At 36.4% G+C, this 15,118-nt stretch overlaps 1 protein-coding gene across 1 annotated transcript in view; it reads left to right on the forward strand.

The window, feature by feature from the left end:
- Positions 1-1,612: 1,612 nt before the first annotated feature.
- The window catches only part of RAB11B (RAB11B, member RAS oncogene family), a 92,170-nt gene continuing 78,664 nt past the window's right edge, over positions 1,613-15,118 (forward strand). Inside the window, exon 1 of the mRNA XM_053703010.1 lies at positions 1,613-1,764. Coding sequence (XP_053558985.1) covers positions 1,725-1,764 — 40 coding nt within the window. The 5' untranslated portion in view covers positions 1,613-1,724. The remainder of the gene's footprint in view (positions 1,765-15,118) is intronic.

The following is a 15,118-nucleotide window of genomic DNA, read 5'->3' on the forward strand; positions in this document are numbered from 1 at the left end:
ACACACTACATAGCATACACTTATACATGCAGATACACACACACACTACATAGCATACACTTATACATGCAGATGCACACACACACTACATAGCATACACTTATACATGCAGATACACACACTACATAGCATACACTTATACATGCAGATACACACACACTACATAGCATACACTTATACATGCAGATACACACACACTACATAGCATACACTTATACATGCAGATACACATACACACACTACATAGCATAAACTTATACATACAGATACACACACACTACATAGCATACACTTACACATGCAGATACACACACACTACATAGCATACACTTATACATGCAGATACACATACACACACTACATAGCATAAACTTATACATACAGATACACACACACACACAGTTATGGATACAGATAGACACACAAACTACATCATATATGGGTATCTGTAATTCATTGTATGGGGTCCTGGGGTTGGCAAGCACATTAGCTGGCAGTCTGCGGCTGCCACTGCTCATTGTATAAAACTGAAGGCATGCTAGTATTATCACCAGGGGTTAAACATCATCACTACTAGAGGTAGGTTAGAGAGGTCACCATTACCCGTGGTCAGAGTGTATACAGCCTTCTTACTCCTGCTTAACCCACACACCATTCCTTTTCCACAGGGAATATAACAGGTATCTAACCCTGTGAGAGCAAAGCCAGCTGCTTCTGAGTATGGGCCCAATAAAATTAAAAAAAAAAATATATATATATATATATATATATTTTAAATGCCTGGGGCAAATCGGGACAGATGGCTAGCAACTCGGGACAGACCCCTAAAATCGGGACTGTCCCGCAAAAATCGGGACAGTTGGGGGGTATGCCCCACCTCCTGTTTCTCACCCTCCTACTCATCTAGATTGTAAGTTCCCAGGGGAACAGGACCCCAATTCCCCCTGTATTTGTTAAATTTTGTCTGGCGTCTTATATTGTGCTGTCCTTTAATTTTTGTTACCCATGGACAGCGCTGCAGAATTTGTTGGCGCTTTATAAATAAAGAATAATAATAATAGTTTACCATGCGCAGTTCAAAATCATCAACCAGACTAGACTGTAATAAGCAGTGCGTGCAGTGATCTCTGCATAACTTGATAAAAAAATCATTTTTATAGATTGAATTTCCTTCTCACCTAATGAATATTTAATAAGGTTTATTGCAGGCAGTATAACAGCACTCAACAGCAAAACGCTGCTGCCGTGTTTCATTTTTTTACTGACTTTAGTGACTTACCCGGTAATAGTATTGGCTGTCATCGCCTAATTCAGCCCATAAAGTAATGTATCTGAATTTCTGTTGGCCACAGACTAGATCAATCAAATAAAAAAAGTTTATGATTGGCTATTCCTATTCACAGACCGTTTTAGCACCTAGTCCTGACAGTTATGCTCTATTTACCCAGCCACGCCCTATTGCTGTAAGTAGTTTAATGATGGGTGTTTTTAAGCAGTCACTCAAATTATATGCCCGCCCCGAAGGGTGGTGTTCTTTTTGCTGCCTGGTATACTTTTATTAGTCACCTTGTCTGTCATTCTTCGGTTTTCGACATCGATCTTTGTTTTGATTGGATGACTTTCCCATCGCTCAATACGCTAGCTCCACCTCTGGACTCAGTGTCACTATCGCTGCCCCACCGGTAGGGTCGCTTGTACGGTACCGGGACAAGGTCGTGACCAAAATGGGAGCCAGAGATGATGAGTACGATTATTTGTTCAAAGGTGAGCATCTTCATAGCGTTGTTAAAGTGTCTGATACCCGAGGGAAGTCGTATGTATTAGGCCGCAAGCACCGGCCTGTGGTGATAAAGGGTCACGGCACAGTGCACCTGGATACCTGGGCTTTTGACAGGCCTGTGAGACACACGTTAACCGTGTAAATTATTATACCCGACCCTCTTTTTCTCATATAAAATACGTGTTTACTGTTTGCATTCTTATATAGTTTGTATGTAACATACATAAATATATTTCCACATTATGTCAAGAAGTACATTACGTTCTGGTTTTACATAACCTAATCTTCGTAAATACTAGAATTTTCTAAATTAATAAAGGCGAAACCTAATGAAATTTACTCTGCTGTATTATTTAGTTGCCCCACACCACATACCGATATTTGGATGATGGGGGATGTAATAACAAAGTGATAGTTATATTGTGACAGTGACATACAGGGAACTATTGGCATTATATATCATTGCAGTGTAAAGTAGTACATATATAGCTAAAGCTGCAGTAATGTTGACTGGTTTGGCCTCCTCTCTTTGTGCACTGCAGAATGAAATCACCAGGATGCAGCCTATGAACTCTGACATAATACAGATGTTTAGGCAATTTCCAATTGAGTAAACATTGTGCCAAACCCATAGGCCCACAGCTATAAGTATAGTTTCTGTATTTTTGCTCAGTATTTTATTTATAATGCATGCATGAGCTATTTTTATTTTTTAGATATGTTTTTAATTTGCATGAAAAAGTATCTAGTACTAGACAGTATTGCAGCAGAATCCTTTTCACTGTGCCACTCAACACCAGCATTGCAGGTCATTTTGATGAATTAGTGCCCGGTTTTTAATAAACCTATTAAAAACAAGGGCACTTTAATTAATCAAAATTGACATTTCACTGTTTTCTTCAAAAACTTACCTTTTAATCCTGAATGCCGCTCCAGCGATTCCCCCCCCCCCCCCCCCCCCCGCCATCGGAAGACTCTGCAGACGTCAGAAATGACAAATCATGTTTCCTCCAAACAAATCTTGGCCTAATGCAACGCTGTGATTGGAGGAAGCCGGATTCGTAATTTTGGACCCGCGAAGATGGCTTGCAACGGACGGAGGAAGTGCTGGAGCGGCTGCAAGGATTAAAAGGTAAGTTTTTGAAGAAAACAGTGAAATGTCAATTTTGATTAATTAAAGTGCCCTTGTTTTTAATAGGATTATTAAAAACCGGGCACTAATTCATCAAAATGAACCTTCACTTTTAAGTATTTCACTTCAAAAATGGAAATTAAATTACACCTTCAATAATACATTGTAGGAATAGGGAAGCAATATTTGGATAAACACTGAAAATAAGCTCCTCTACTGATAACTAATTTCCAGATTTCAGATCACTCATTTGTCATGAAAATAAAATAACATACATCTCATATGTGCTCTTTGGAGTCTTATATTATTAACAATATTAAAGCCAATAATTTTTTTTTTTTTTTACTAAACACAAGGTTATCTTTGAGCTTATTTTAGACTAGTAGAAATGTATGGAAATACAATTAGAGAATAGGTTTACTGTAAAGAGAAGTCTTGGTGGTTTAGTGACTTTGAGTGTACTTCCCTTTTTGTGAAAGCTTTTACTAGATAATGCCCTTAAAAGCTGTGACAATATGATGCCAGTTTCCTTAAATGGCACAAAGCTCACTATACTGTAGCAATATGTTGACTACAAATTTCGCCATTGTGCCAAGATTATGCTTTTAACTTTAAAGTGCAAGTTAACACAATATCTATGAAATATTGCAGTTAAATATATGCATCCTAGACATCCGCCTAGGTCTTGTTTAAATATTTCAGCAGCACTTGTAATAAAAAGACTATGCCTGCTTCCTCGAAACGTTGCTTCGTTATTTTGTATGACCCTGTGATACTATAATAAAGGTCTTTTTATTACAAGTGCAGCTGGAAGTATTTGTATGATGAAGAGCTGTGCACCACCCTCGCCTTGACTTTCCATAGTAGCATGCTCTGGCATTTCTGCATGGAGAAGCCTGCAAGTATGTCTGGCTTCATCCTGAATATGTATATGTAAAGGGACAGTCTAGTCAAAATTTAAAATTCGTGATTCAGATAAAGCATGCGATTTTTAGACAACTTTCCAACTTACTTTTGTCATCAAATTAGCTTTGTTCTCTTGGTATTCTTTGTTGAAAGCTAAACCTAGCTTAATTTCTAAGCCTTTGAAGGCTGCCTCTTATCTTAGTGCATTTGGACAGTTTTTCACAGCTAGACGGCACAAATTTATGTGTGCGATGTAGACAACATTGTGCTCACTGTGGATTTACCTAAGAGTCAGCACTGACTGGCTAAAATGCAAGTCTGTCAAAAATAACTGAAAAAAGGGGGCGGTCTGCAGAGGCTTAGATACAAGTTTATCACAGAGGTAAAAAGTATATTAATATAACCATGTTGGTTATGCAAAACTGGGGAATGGGTAATAAAAGGATTTTCTATCTTTTTAAGCAATAGAAATTCTGGAGTAGACCGTCCCTTTTAAAAGCTATGAAATAAACGGCACCACCCGCTTCATCATAGAAAAACACAAAAAAAAACATTTTTCACAAGGGCATTTGGCTGCTTGTATTGGGGTAAGATTTTAACATATTAAAATAAGCATTAACAGGGAGAATATTGGTGCAAGACATGAGAGGATTGTATGTCTACAGTGCATATTCACAGGTAATGTAATAACTATAATTTTAAGTTCTGTAAAGCACTGTGAAACTGCAGTTTCAATATATACCAGAGCTTTCCCACTTGAGGGAATGCTAAAATATCTTTTTTTTTTTATTAATTTTTTTTTTATCAGTGAGGTCAGTGAGGTTATTGGCTGTTATTGCTGATTGGTTTTCCAGCATTTCCTTAAGCTAAAACCGTATGTGCTGACCAAGCATAACCAATAACAGTAAACAGATCTTTCCTGAAGTGAGGAAACTAGCTGGCTGTTTTAAACTGGAAACTCAATTGTAGTCTTTTTAAAGGGTGTGTGTATGTATGTATTTATCTGTGTGTGTGTGTATGTATATATGACAAATATATTGTCTAAATGTGGGAGGGCACTCGCAGGACTTGAATTGAAACAAAGAACAGTATAATTTTAATTCCAACTTAATTTCACATTAATTGTAGATGTCGACGTTTCTTCAAGACAATATTTAATTATTGTAATGCAGCATGGATTACTCTCAGACGAACTCCCAACAGAGAAACAATATCACTAATATCGTTGCTCTGTTGGGAGTTCGTCTGAGAGTAATGCATGCTGCATTACAATAATTAAATATTGTCTTGAAGAAGGTCCATAAAGGGGTTGAAACGTTGACATCTACAATTAATGTGAAATTAACGTAGAAATAAAATTATATAGTTCTGTTTCAATTCAAGTCCTGTGAGTACCCTCCCACATTTAGACATTTCTGTACAATTACATGAGGATAGCACCTAGGCGCGTGATCGCTGGGCTACCAGCTATCTAATATAAATTTTATATATATATATATATATATATATATATATATATATATATATATATATATATATATATATATATATATATATATATAATATAAAATTTATACCACGAGATACAGCACTCTCACTATCCTTCAGTCATCCAATGTACCAGGGTGCAAAAAATGTATATATCCACATATGAAGAAAAATGCACTCCTTGGATTTATAAAGCAAATTATTTTTTACTATGTGACGTTTCAAGGTTTTCACCCCTTCCTCAAATGGAATGTGTATGTGTTGCCAGCCGGGTGGCATTATGAAGAGGGGGGGTTGCAGTGTCATATTTGCTATTATCTAAATTTCAGCTATCCAAAGCACAAATTTAATTGCAAAATTTAACATAAATGTATCTAATGATAATTGTGCAATAATAATTGAGCATTTTAAATATCAGCTAATTTTTAGCTTAAATGGATAGTCTAGTCAAAATTAAACTTTCATAATTCAGAGCATGTAATTTTAAGCAACTTTCTAATTTACTCCAATTTTTCTTCATTCTTTTTTATTTGAAAAAGCAGAAATAAAAGCTTGTTAGCCAGCCCATTTTTGGTTCAGCTCCTGGGTAGCACTTACTGATTGGTGTCTAAATGTAGCCACCAATTAACTGCATAATTGAACATAAATTGATTTATTGATACTTTGTAAAATTCACATTGACAAATGTTTTTTAGCTTAATATTGGATTAATTATGATCAGAATTGTCAGATCAGCTGGGTGGTGTGCCCATTAAATATGTCTTTGGGAGAACACTGATAAATTGTGATCGTATGATGGCATATTTATGCTAGCAAGGATATGTGGAAGTAGCAGCATACATACCAACTAGCACCTCTGGTTTTGCGCATACATGCATTTTACACAAATGTTTTTTTATTTTATTTTAAACACACTTTGTATTGCCCTAGTGCCTTGCTATAGTGCGGTACCAATGTGCTGTTGTCTTCCCTGTTATTGTTGAAGTTAGTATTAGAGATCTTTGAAATATTTATTCAGAAATGTCTAATCTTGTCTTTAAGACACACACAGTATCTGTAACGACAAGCATTCCATATTCACCTTGGAAAAGATGCACATCACGGCACTATGGAGAGTGGGCGGGCAGGAATGCTAGGTGTGGCCTGTGCAGCAACAAACAAACGTGTGTGTGTTCCACATGCAAAAAGTTAGATAGTGTTTTTGGACTCCTAATCTTGTCTTTATTTTACTTTTAGGGATATTATTTGTCATAGGGACTTTACATTGGCTTGGGAGTGATACAAAGGAAAAGCACTTAAAGAGATTCTGCAGTCACAATTTATCAAACATCGGTCATCATACCGCTGCTTCCTTCCCTCTTCTCCACCTCTTAGGTGGAGAATTTCAATCTCCCCAGTCTCGTCCGACTGGGGAGATTGACCGCTCCTGTCCGGAAGTGATTGGATGTTCCTGGGCAGGGGGTGGTGTAGCATGTGAGCACAAAATAGCTGAATTCTGCCAGCGGATTGCTGCCTGCCAGAGGAGAGCTGGGGTGGACAGGGGTGCATATGACTACACCCCTGTCCACCCTCGCTAGAAAAACCGAGCCCGGTGAGTGTTTCTGGTATAGAAACATTGGAGTGAAAAACTACTTGCACTTTCATTTCTTTGACATTCCTCATTTAATTCCATTAAGTCTTTAATTAAGGCCTGATAGGACAGAAACAACTAAATCAACTATAACAAGATGTAACACACAAGCAAAATAAACCAACCTTTTTTTTTCCCTCCAGTGCCCCTAGACATAGAAATGTATATTCTTTTATTTGAGAATTGCATCCTCTGTATTTTCTTAGTATTTAAATCGTATTCTAGGATTTGCTTGTCTTCAGGCTACAGGAATTGCAGTAATTTGAGCTTTACATAAAGATTCATAAGTCTTTCAGAAAAAGTGTTTTAATGTTATATAGTTTTTACAAATATTGGAGGTGTAAGTATGTGAACACCATGTCATAAACATATCATTTATCATTCTAAAAGAACATATTCCTTGCTCCATTTTTTTTTTTTTGTGTGGATAAAACGTTGAAAAAAATCTACCTTTGAGGGGGCGGAGAGGTCAGGAAGCAGCGATCTAAACTGCTGCTTCTTAAAGGGATACTAACCCCAATTTTTTTATTTCGTGATTCAGATAGAGCATGCAATCTTAAGCAACTTTCTAATTTACTCCTATTATCAATTTTTCTTTGTTCTCATGTTATCTTGATTTGAAAAGCAGTAATGAAAGGTTAGGAGCCAGCCTATTTTTTGTTCAGCACCTGGGTAGCGCTTGCTAATTGGTTTGCTACATTTAGCCACAAATCAGCAAGTGCTACCTCGGTGCTGAACAAAAAAATGGGCTGGCTCTAAAGCTCATAGTACTGTTTTTTCAAATCAAGATAGCATGAGAACAAAGAAAAATTGATAATAGGAGTAAATTAGAAAGTTGCTTAAAATCTCATGCTCTATCTGAATCATGAAAGAAAAAAATTGGGTTTAGTATCCCTTTAAATTGTGGCTGCCAACTGCCCATAGTAGTTTTAGAGATTTTTTGGGCTGTTTAAACTTGCCTTTTGTCCACCTTTTTAAAGAGATGTTGCAAAACCAGTTATTCTAGAATTGCTGTAACATTTTATATGTTAGCAATTGGCAAAACTATATAAAACTTCAGAAACCAGGGAATTAATTTACTTGTGGACATATGTAGATCAATCCAAAAAGTTAGATGCCAAAAGTAACCATTTCAAAGTAGCGGCATCCTGGATTTGTACAGCCCTACCCTACAATTAGCAGACCTCAGTGAATGATTGAATCACTTAGTTATGAATTCTCAAGGGAATATCTATTTAAATATCTACCGGTATTTCTTTCAACATTCTACATAAAGAGGTAATGTATTTGTAGGTTAAAGTGATTGTAAGCTTTCCTATTTAACTGAACAGTATATATTCTGCAGAACAGGGGCACTTTCATTTATGAAATTTTTTTAAGAAACTTTATTTGTAAAATATTTACCATCTATTGATGGTAAACATTGCACTGTTCCTCAGCCCACATCTCATACTTCTTTTAGATGTGCGATGACGAATCCGGCTTCATCCAATCTCCATTTGTGCAGGCCCCACAAGCTGGACGCCATGTGGGGCACACAACGATTGGATGAAGCCGGGTTCGTCATTGCACATCTAAAAGAAGTATGAAATGCAGGCGGAGGAACGTTAATACATTTACAGTTTTAAAACATTTTATTTTGGGATGTAGGCATTTTACAATTTTGTATTTAATTGCTCAAAAATTCTATGTACCGGGGCACCTGTAGCCACAGTAAACTGCAATCTACTACTACCACCTTACAACATTTTGTCAGATACTATCTCATATGCCTATACAGACTCAAAAGAATAGATTGGTATGTATAGGAGATATGTCCTGGAAAGTGACTCGCAATTCACATTTCCGCATTAAAGGGACAGTAAACACCTTGATCTTTTTCAATAAAAAGTTCAGTTATGCATTATGAAACAATTTTGCAATATATGTTCATTATTTTATTTTTTGGCCTCCTTTTCATGAAAAGCATGTGCTGTTGATAGTTGAGGTCATTTATATGCCCCAAAAGGTTTGTAATCTGTGCCTACTGCACCATCAGCCTCACATATAAAATAGTACTTTTTCCTTAGTATCATCTGCAATACAGTTCTCTTAAGAAGAACTAGCTTGCTTGCCTCATCGTTGCCCAGTAACTAAAACACAACAAATGAACAATGAACCTCCTGTGCTCAGGCATGACAACCGTGTCATGTTCATCAGCTTACTATAACCACATTACCTGAGTGACTGTTTCTCTACCTTCAGTGATAGTTGATTTCTCATCCATTTAGTATTATTTAATTGCTGGATCCTGCATTGCAGGATATCCTTTAGGTATCTCACTGCTGAAAACTTCATGTAACTGTAATCATCAACCCCAAGGCAGAACATACAGTGATCTGAGATGTCATCACAGAGAATGCAGCATGTCTGCAGAAAGAACAGGAAACAAACAGGAACTGTTAGCAATTTAACTTTTCAGGGCTGCTCCACATTAGGCTGTTCTCTACAAATAGAGCTGTTCTCTGACTGCACTGTGTAAGTTTTCCTTATCCAGAGCAATGAGCTGTTTGAAGTGAACAGTCAAATATGCAGTAGCGCTGCAAAGTATCAGTGCATTAATTGACTGGCTCTCAGAGATCGTTTCAAGCCCGTCCCCTAGCCTTTCACCATCTGCAAAGCTGTTTTCTGAATGTAAAACGTTCGTATAAGCAATGCACCTTTTTTAGATTATGTCTGCAGCTAATTTGCAATGCAATTTTCAACTTCTGCACTATATTATTAAACTTTAAATCTTGTTTTATTCTCCAGTTAACTAACACATTTCAATTGATATGGTGCTTTAGTTTAACTGCCTAATTTAAAATTGAATTTTATTTAAAAATGACCTTCAGAAAATGTTTTACTAAAAATATCTCAATGCAGAAAGTGAAAAAAAAGTTCTGCCAATGGACACTATTCTAGAATCAAGCATACATATTTTAGTTTTTTCTGGGAAAGTTCAGCGTTTGAATGCAGATAAACAGAACATTACCCTAGATAGATGGTGCCCGTCTGCACAGTAAAAGCTATCAGAAAAAACAATCACTGAAAAAGTGAAAGCAATTGTATTAATTCATGTACATTGCAAACCTGCATTTGTAAGCTTTTCAGTTTAGACTATTATATCCCCTCAAATAACCCAGGAACGATGCAAATAAAAAAACTCCAAGGCAACAACAACAGAAGTGAAATCTAAATCGGGACCTGTTAATATAAGCATTTGCTTTTACTAAGGTGTGAAGTCTCAACCCCATTATGCAAAGTAGTGATTGTATTGAAAATGTTTCAGTTCCTTCATTCTGCACTGTATTATGTAGCCAAACAGAAAGATGCAGTTTGTCTTTATATTTCTACATTCAAAGCTATCTACTGCATTAAAGGGACACTGAACCCAAAAGTTTTCTTTCATGATTCAGATAGAGCATTTTAATCAGAGCAACTTTTTAATTTACTCCTGTTATCAATGTTTCTTCGTTCTCTTGCTATCTTTATATAAAAAAAGAAGGCATCTAAGCTTTTTTCTTGGTTCAGACCTCTGGACAGCAGTTTTTAATTGGTGGATGAATTTATCCACCAATCGGCAAGGACAACTTAGGTTGTTCACCAAAAATGGGCCGGAATTTAACTTACATTCTTGCATTTCAAATAAAGATACCAAGAGAATAAAGGACATTTGATAATAGGAGTAAATTAGAAAGTTGCTTAAAATTTCATGCTCTATCTGAATCACAAAAGGAAAAATTTGGGTTCAGTGTCCCTTTAAATGGGAGGAAAGTAAAAATGTAAACTTGCATGATTCAGAAAGAGCATGTAATTTTACAATTTTAAATTGCCCTTCTCTTTTCAAATTTACTTTGTTCTTTTGGTACCTTTTTGTTGGAAAGCATTTGTATAAATGCTACACTACTGGGGCTAGCTAGTAATTGGTGTCTACACACCGCTTCATTGGCTTACCAGATGTGTTATGCTAGCTCCCAGCAGTGCATTCCTATTCTGGTGCTGACTTTAAAGGGACAGTATACTAGAAAAATATTTTTCCCCTTAATGTATTTCCAGTGACGTTATACCAGCTGCAGAGTATAAAATAAGAGAAATTGCATTTTCAGGTTTGTGTATATGAAATCTCTGGTTTTGTGCTTTGAAACTACAGCCTTATGAAATGGGTGGAGCTTGCAGGTAAAATGAGATCTCATTATGTTATCACTTTGTGTACACACACTTCCTTATCTTGTGTCTGGTTTTTAAACCAAGCCCCAATACTTAGAGAGAACAATAGAAAATTATCATTTTATTAGTTATCTCTTTTACACCCCACCAGGAGTATCATTTCTTTTGCTGGCTTTGTTTACATAGCCTTACAATAAACTGGACTCAAAGGGCCATGATACCCAAATGGTGAAACACTTGAAAGTGATGCAGCATAGCTGTAAAAAGCTGATTAGAAAATATCACCTGATCATCTCTATGTAAAAAAGAAATACATTTTACCTTTAAAATCTTCTAAGTATTCACACTAGGGTTGCACTGATACCGATACTAGTATCGGTACCGATACCAGGTACTTGCATGAGTACTTGTACTCGTGCAAATGCACCGATACTTAAACCGATACCTCCACTTACTACCCATATGCTATCTTGTGGTGTTTTTTTCAAACTGCATGTTCCCATTTCATTTAAAGCTGGAGTGGAGACTAAACTAAAAATTGTTTACTACTGTTCTGCCAATACAAATTGCTCTTATTTGTATTATTGTAGGAGAGATTACTTTACATTAAGTTAATCCCAATGATGTTACACTCCTTTAATGGAGTAGGACATGTAATGAGAGCATTGGTAAAGCTTACCAGTCAAATGTAATCTAGCCCATAGTGTTGTTCGCCATGATTAAACAGTATTCTGTTCTATTTTTTACTGTATGGCACTTTTGGTTGGTTGCAATTTTATATTTGTTATTTATTGTTGTTGTTAATATATTGTAATATTTTTATTTCTAAACATGTTCTGTGAACTTTGTGACAAATAAAACCTGTTTTATTATTTCATGTCTTTTGAGCTACAGTCCTTCATAATTATAAAGAAGGAATCTTAAATAATTAGTCTGTATTGTGCTTGGTAAACTGTCACATGACATAAAAAAAAAAGTATCGGTAATTGGTATCGGCGAGTATTTGAAAACAAGTATCTGTACTTGTACTCGGTCTTAAAAAAATGGTATCGGTGCAACCCTAATTCACACCCCATTATAAAGGACTTTAAGCAGCAAATCACTATGCCTGTCCTGGGACATGCAAGGGAGCGAGCCTCATGCACACTCATGTTATTTCCCTATTCAGTTTAAGGAAGATTACTATGAAATCTCATGAGACTTAAGTGAAATATCATGAGATCACAGTAAAAGAGTACATGACATCAGCACTGCTGATGCTGATTGGCTGCTGTTCATTTCTTGCTTTTTTTTTTTTTTTTTTTTATTTGCAGCTGAAGTATAACTTTACACAGCATTTACTCTACTGAGCTGAGGAAGTTGTGAGGTAAAATATCTTCCTTTTTTACTTAGAGATTCTTAGGTGATATTTTCCTGTCAGCTTTTTACAGTTATGTTGCATCACTTTCAAGTGATATAGCATATGAGCATATTTATGTCCCTTTAAGACCAAAAGCTTTTAATATAGGTGGGTATACCACAGGCTAAATCAAATGCCAAAATAATGGTAAACAAGCTACTTGCAAACAATCTAACACACTGCAGTAGGTAAAATGGTGCATTTGAAACAAATTTTAGGGGAAAACCTTTTTGGGGTAAAATGTCCCTTTTTTAAATGTGTATTAAATCCCTTTGCTCTAACATATTGGATCATTTTTCATTTTGCTCTTTCCCTTTAAGATCAGAGGACCCTATTCTCTAAAGCTCTCTAGTGGAATTATCTAAGAAGTCTCGTCAGTACTGCGAGGCACTACAAGTCATTTTTAGAAAAGTAAAAACTTGAGGACTGTTTATCTCACCAAGTGGGTTTCTAGTTTTGAAGTAGAGACACATAAAGTACAATATAATGCTCAAAAAATAAGTTTATGCCTTTTCTGTCCATGATAGCGATAATCGGACCCTTAAATGAGCAGTGTGCAGTCACTTTTGCAGGATCTGATGTTGGCCTTATGTGGTGCTGTTAGAATTTCCATATGTGCCCCCTCCCTAATACCTGACTTGTAGTTTCATATTCTTTAAAATGAGAGGGCGCTAAAAGCAAGAATAAATACCACACTTAATCTCTAAAAAATTATGAGTTTAATAAACATAATTAAACATATATATAGCAAGTAAAAATTACTAACATCAAAAAATTGAAGGGACGTCTCCCTATAAAAAATTAATCTTAAAAATACCACCAATATATTCCGAAAAAATGTTAAAATTCCATTTATCATCCGTATGTATAAGGACAAAAAAGTATAGTCAAATCGATGTAGGCCACTGGTAATTGCAATAAAATTGATCCGCAAATGCTCAGGGACCAGCAGTTGATAATGATCCAAAAAAATGATTAACAATGTTGCATAACACTTTCAGTCACTTTGTGGCAGTTCTTAAATAGATGAGTGCCTAAAGTTTAAAGACAGCGTTCCACCTTTTATATGCAATTATCAAAAGTACTTATGTATATGTTAAAAAGGGCGCTCCAGGGCGTCTTACCGTTTTCTTTTGTCGGCTAAAAGCAGGCCGCTCAGCTTATGTAGTAAAGGTTCACCCGTGGTGATTGAGTGATATTCAAGCTTCCAGGTAAACTCCCACTAAGGTTTAACCGTCTCACAGCAAGCCGTTCTGACCACACTGGTGGCGGTTTCCTCTCGGTGGTTGAGCACGGTAGTGGTCCGTGTCACTGGCTGGATCTGTCCTGACTGAGGTTAACACCTTACTTTGTGACTTTTAGTAACAACGGCTCCAGGACAAAATAGAAATTCTAGCAGCATGAAGTAACGGAGAATGTCAGTGAGTCCCGCACTTAGCGTGTATCACGCGCGGGGTAAAAAGAACTAGATCTTGAGAAAGCCCACAGCTGGGTGAAATGCGTAGAAGGAGAGTTGCTTATCCTGCTAAGAGCAAATATCTGACACTAGGTACCTAGTTCTTTTTACCCCGCGCGTGATACACGCTAAGTGCGGGACTCACTGACATTCTCCGTTACTTACATGCTGCTAGAATTTCTATTTTGTCCTGGAGCCGTTGTTACTAAAAGTCACAAAGTAAGGTGTTAACCTCAGTCAGGACAGATCCAGCCAGTGACACGGACCACTACCGTGCTCAACCACCGAGAGGAAACCGCCACCAGTGTGGTCAGAATGGCTTGCTGTGAGACGGTTAAACCTTAGTGGGAGTTTACCTGGAAGCTTGAATATCACTCAATCACCACGGGTGAACCTTTACTACATAAGCTGAGCGGCCTGCTTTTAGCCGACAAAAGAAAACGGTAAGACGCCCTGGAGCACCCTTTTTAACATATACATAAGTACTTTTGATAATTGCATATAAAAGGTGGAACGCTGTCTTTAAACTTTAGGCACTCATCTATTTAAGAACCTCCACAAAGTGACTGAAAGTGTTATGCAACATTGTTAATCATTTTTTTGGATCATTATCAACTGCTGGTCCCTGAGCATTTGCGGATCAATTTTATTGCAATTACCAGTGGCCTACATCGATTTGACTATACTTTTTTGTCCTTATACATACGGATGATAAATGGAATTTTAACATTTTTTCGGAATATATTGGTGGTATTTTTAAGATTAATTTTTTATAGGGAGACGTCCCTTCAATTTTTTGATGTTAGTAATTTTTACTTGCTATATATATATGTTTAATTATGTTTATTAAACTCATAATTTTTTAGAGATTAAGTGTGGTATTTATTCTTGCTTTTAGCGCCCTCTCATTTTATATTTTGATACTCTGTTTTCTATATAGCCATTTGGAGAGGTGGTTAGGGAGAGGCCTGGATTAATTTTTAGACCTTAGCGCTTTATAACACTTGTTTTTTCAGTTTCATATTCTTGCCAATACATTTGAAGGGACAGTCAAGTCCAAATAAAACTTTCATGATTTTAATAGGGCATGTAATTTTAAACAACTTTCCAATTTACTTTTATCACCAATTTTGCTTTGT

This window comes from Bombina bombina, chromosome 2 (genome assembly GCF_027579735.1).
Source record: "Bombina bombina isolate aBomBom1 chromosome 2, aBomBom1.pri, whole genome shotgun sequence".
Lineage (NCBI taxonomy): Eukaryota > Metazoa > Chordata > Amphibia > Anura > Bombinatoridae > Bombina > Bombina bombina.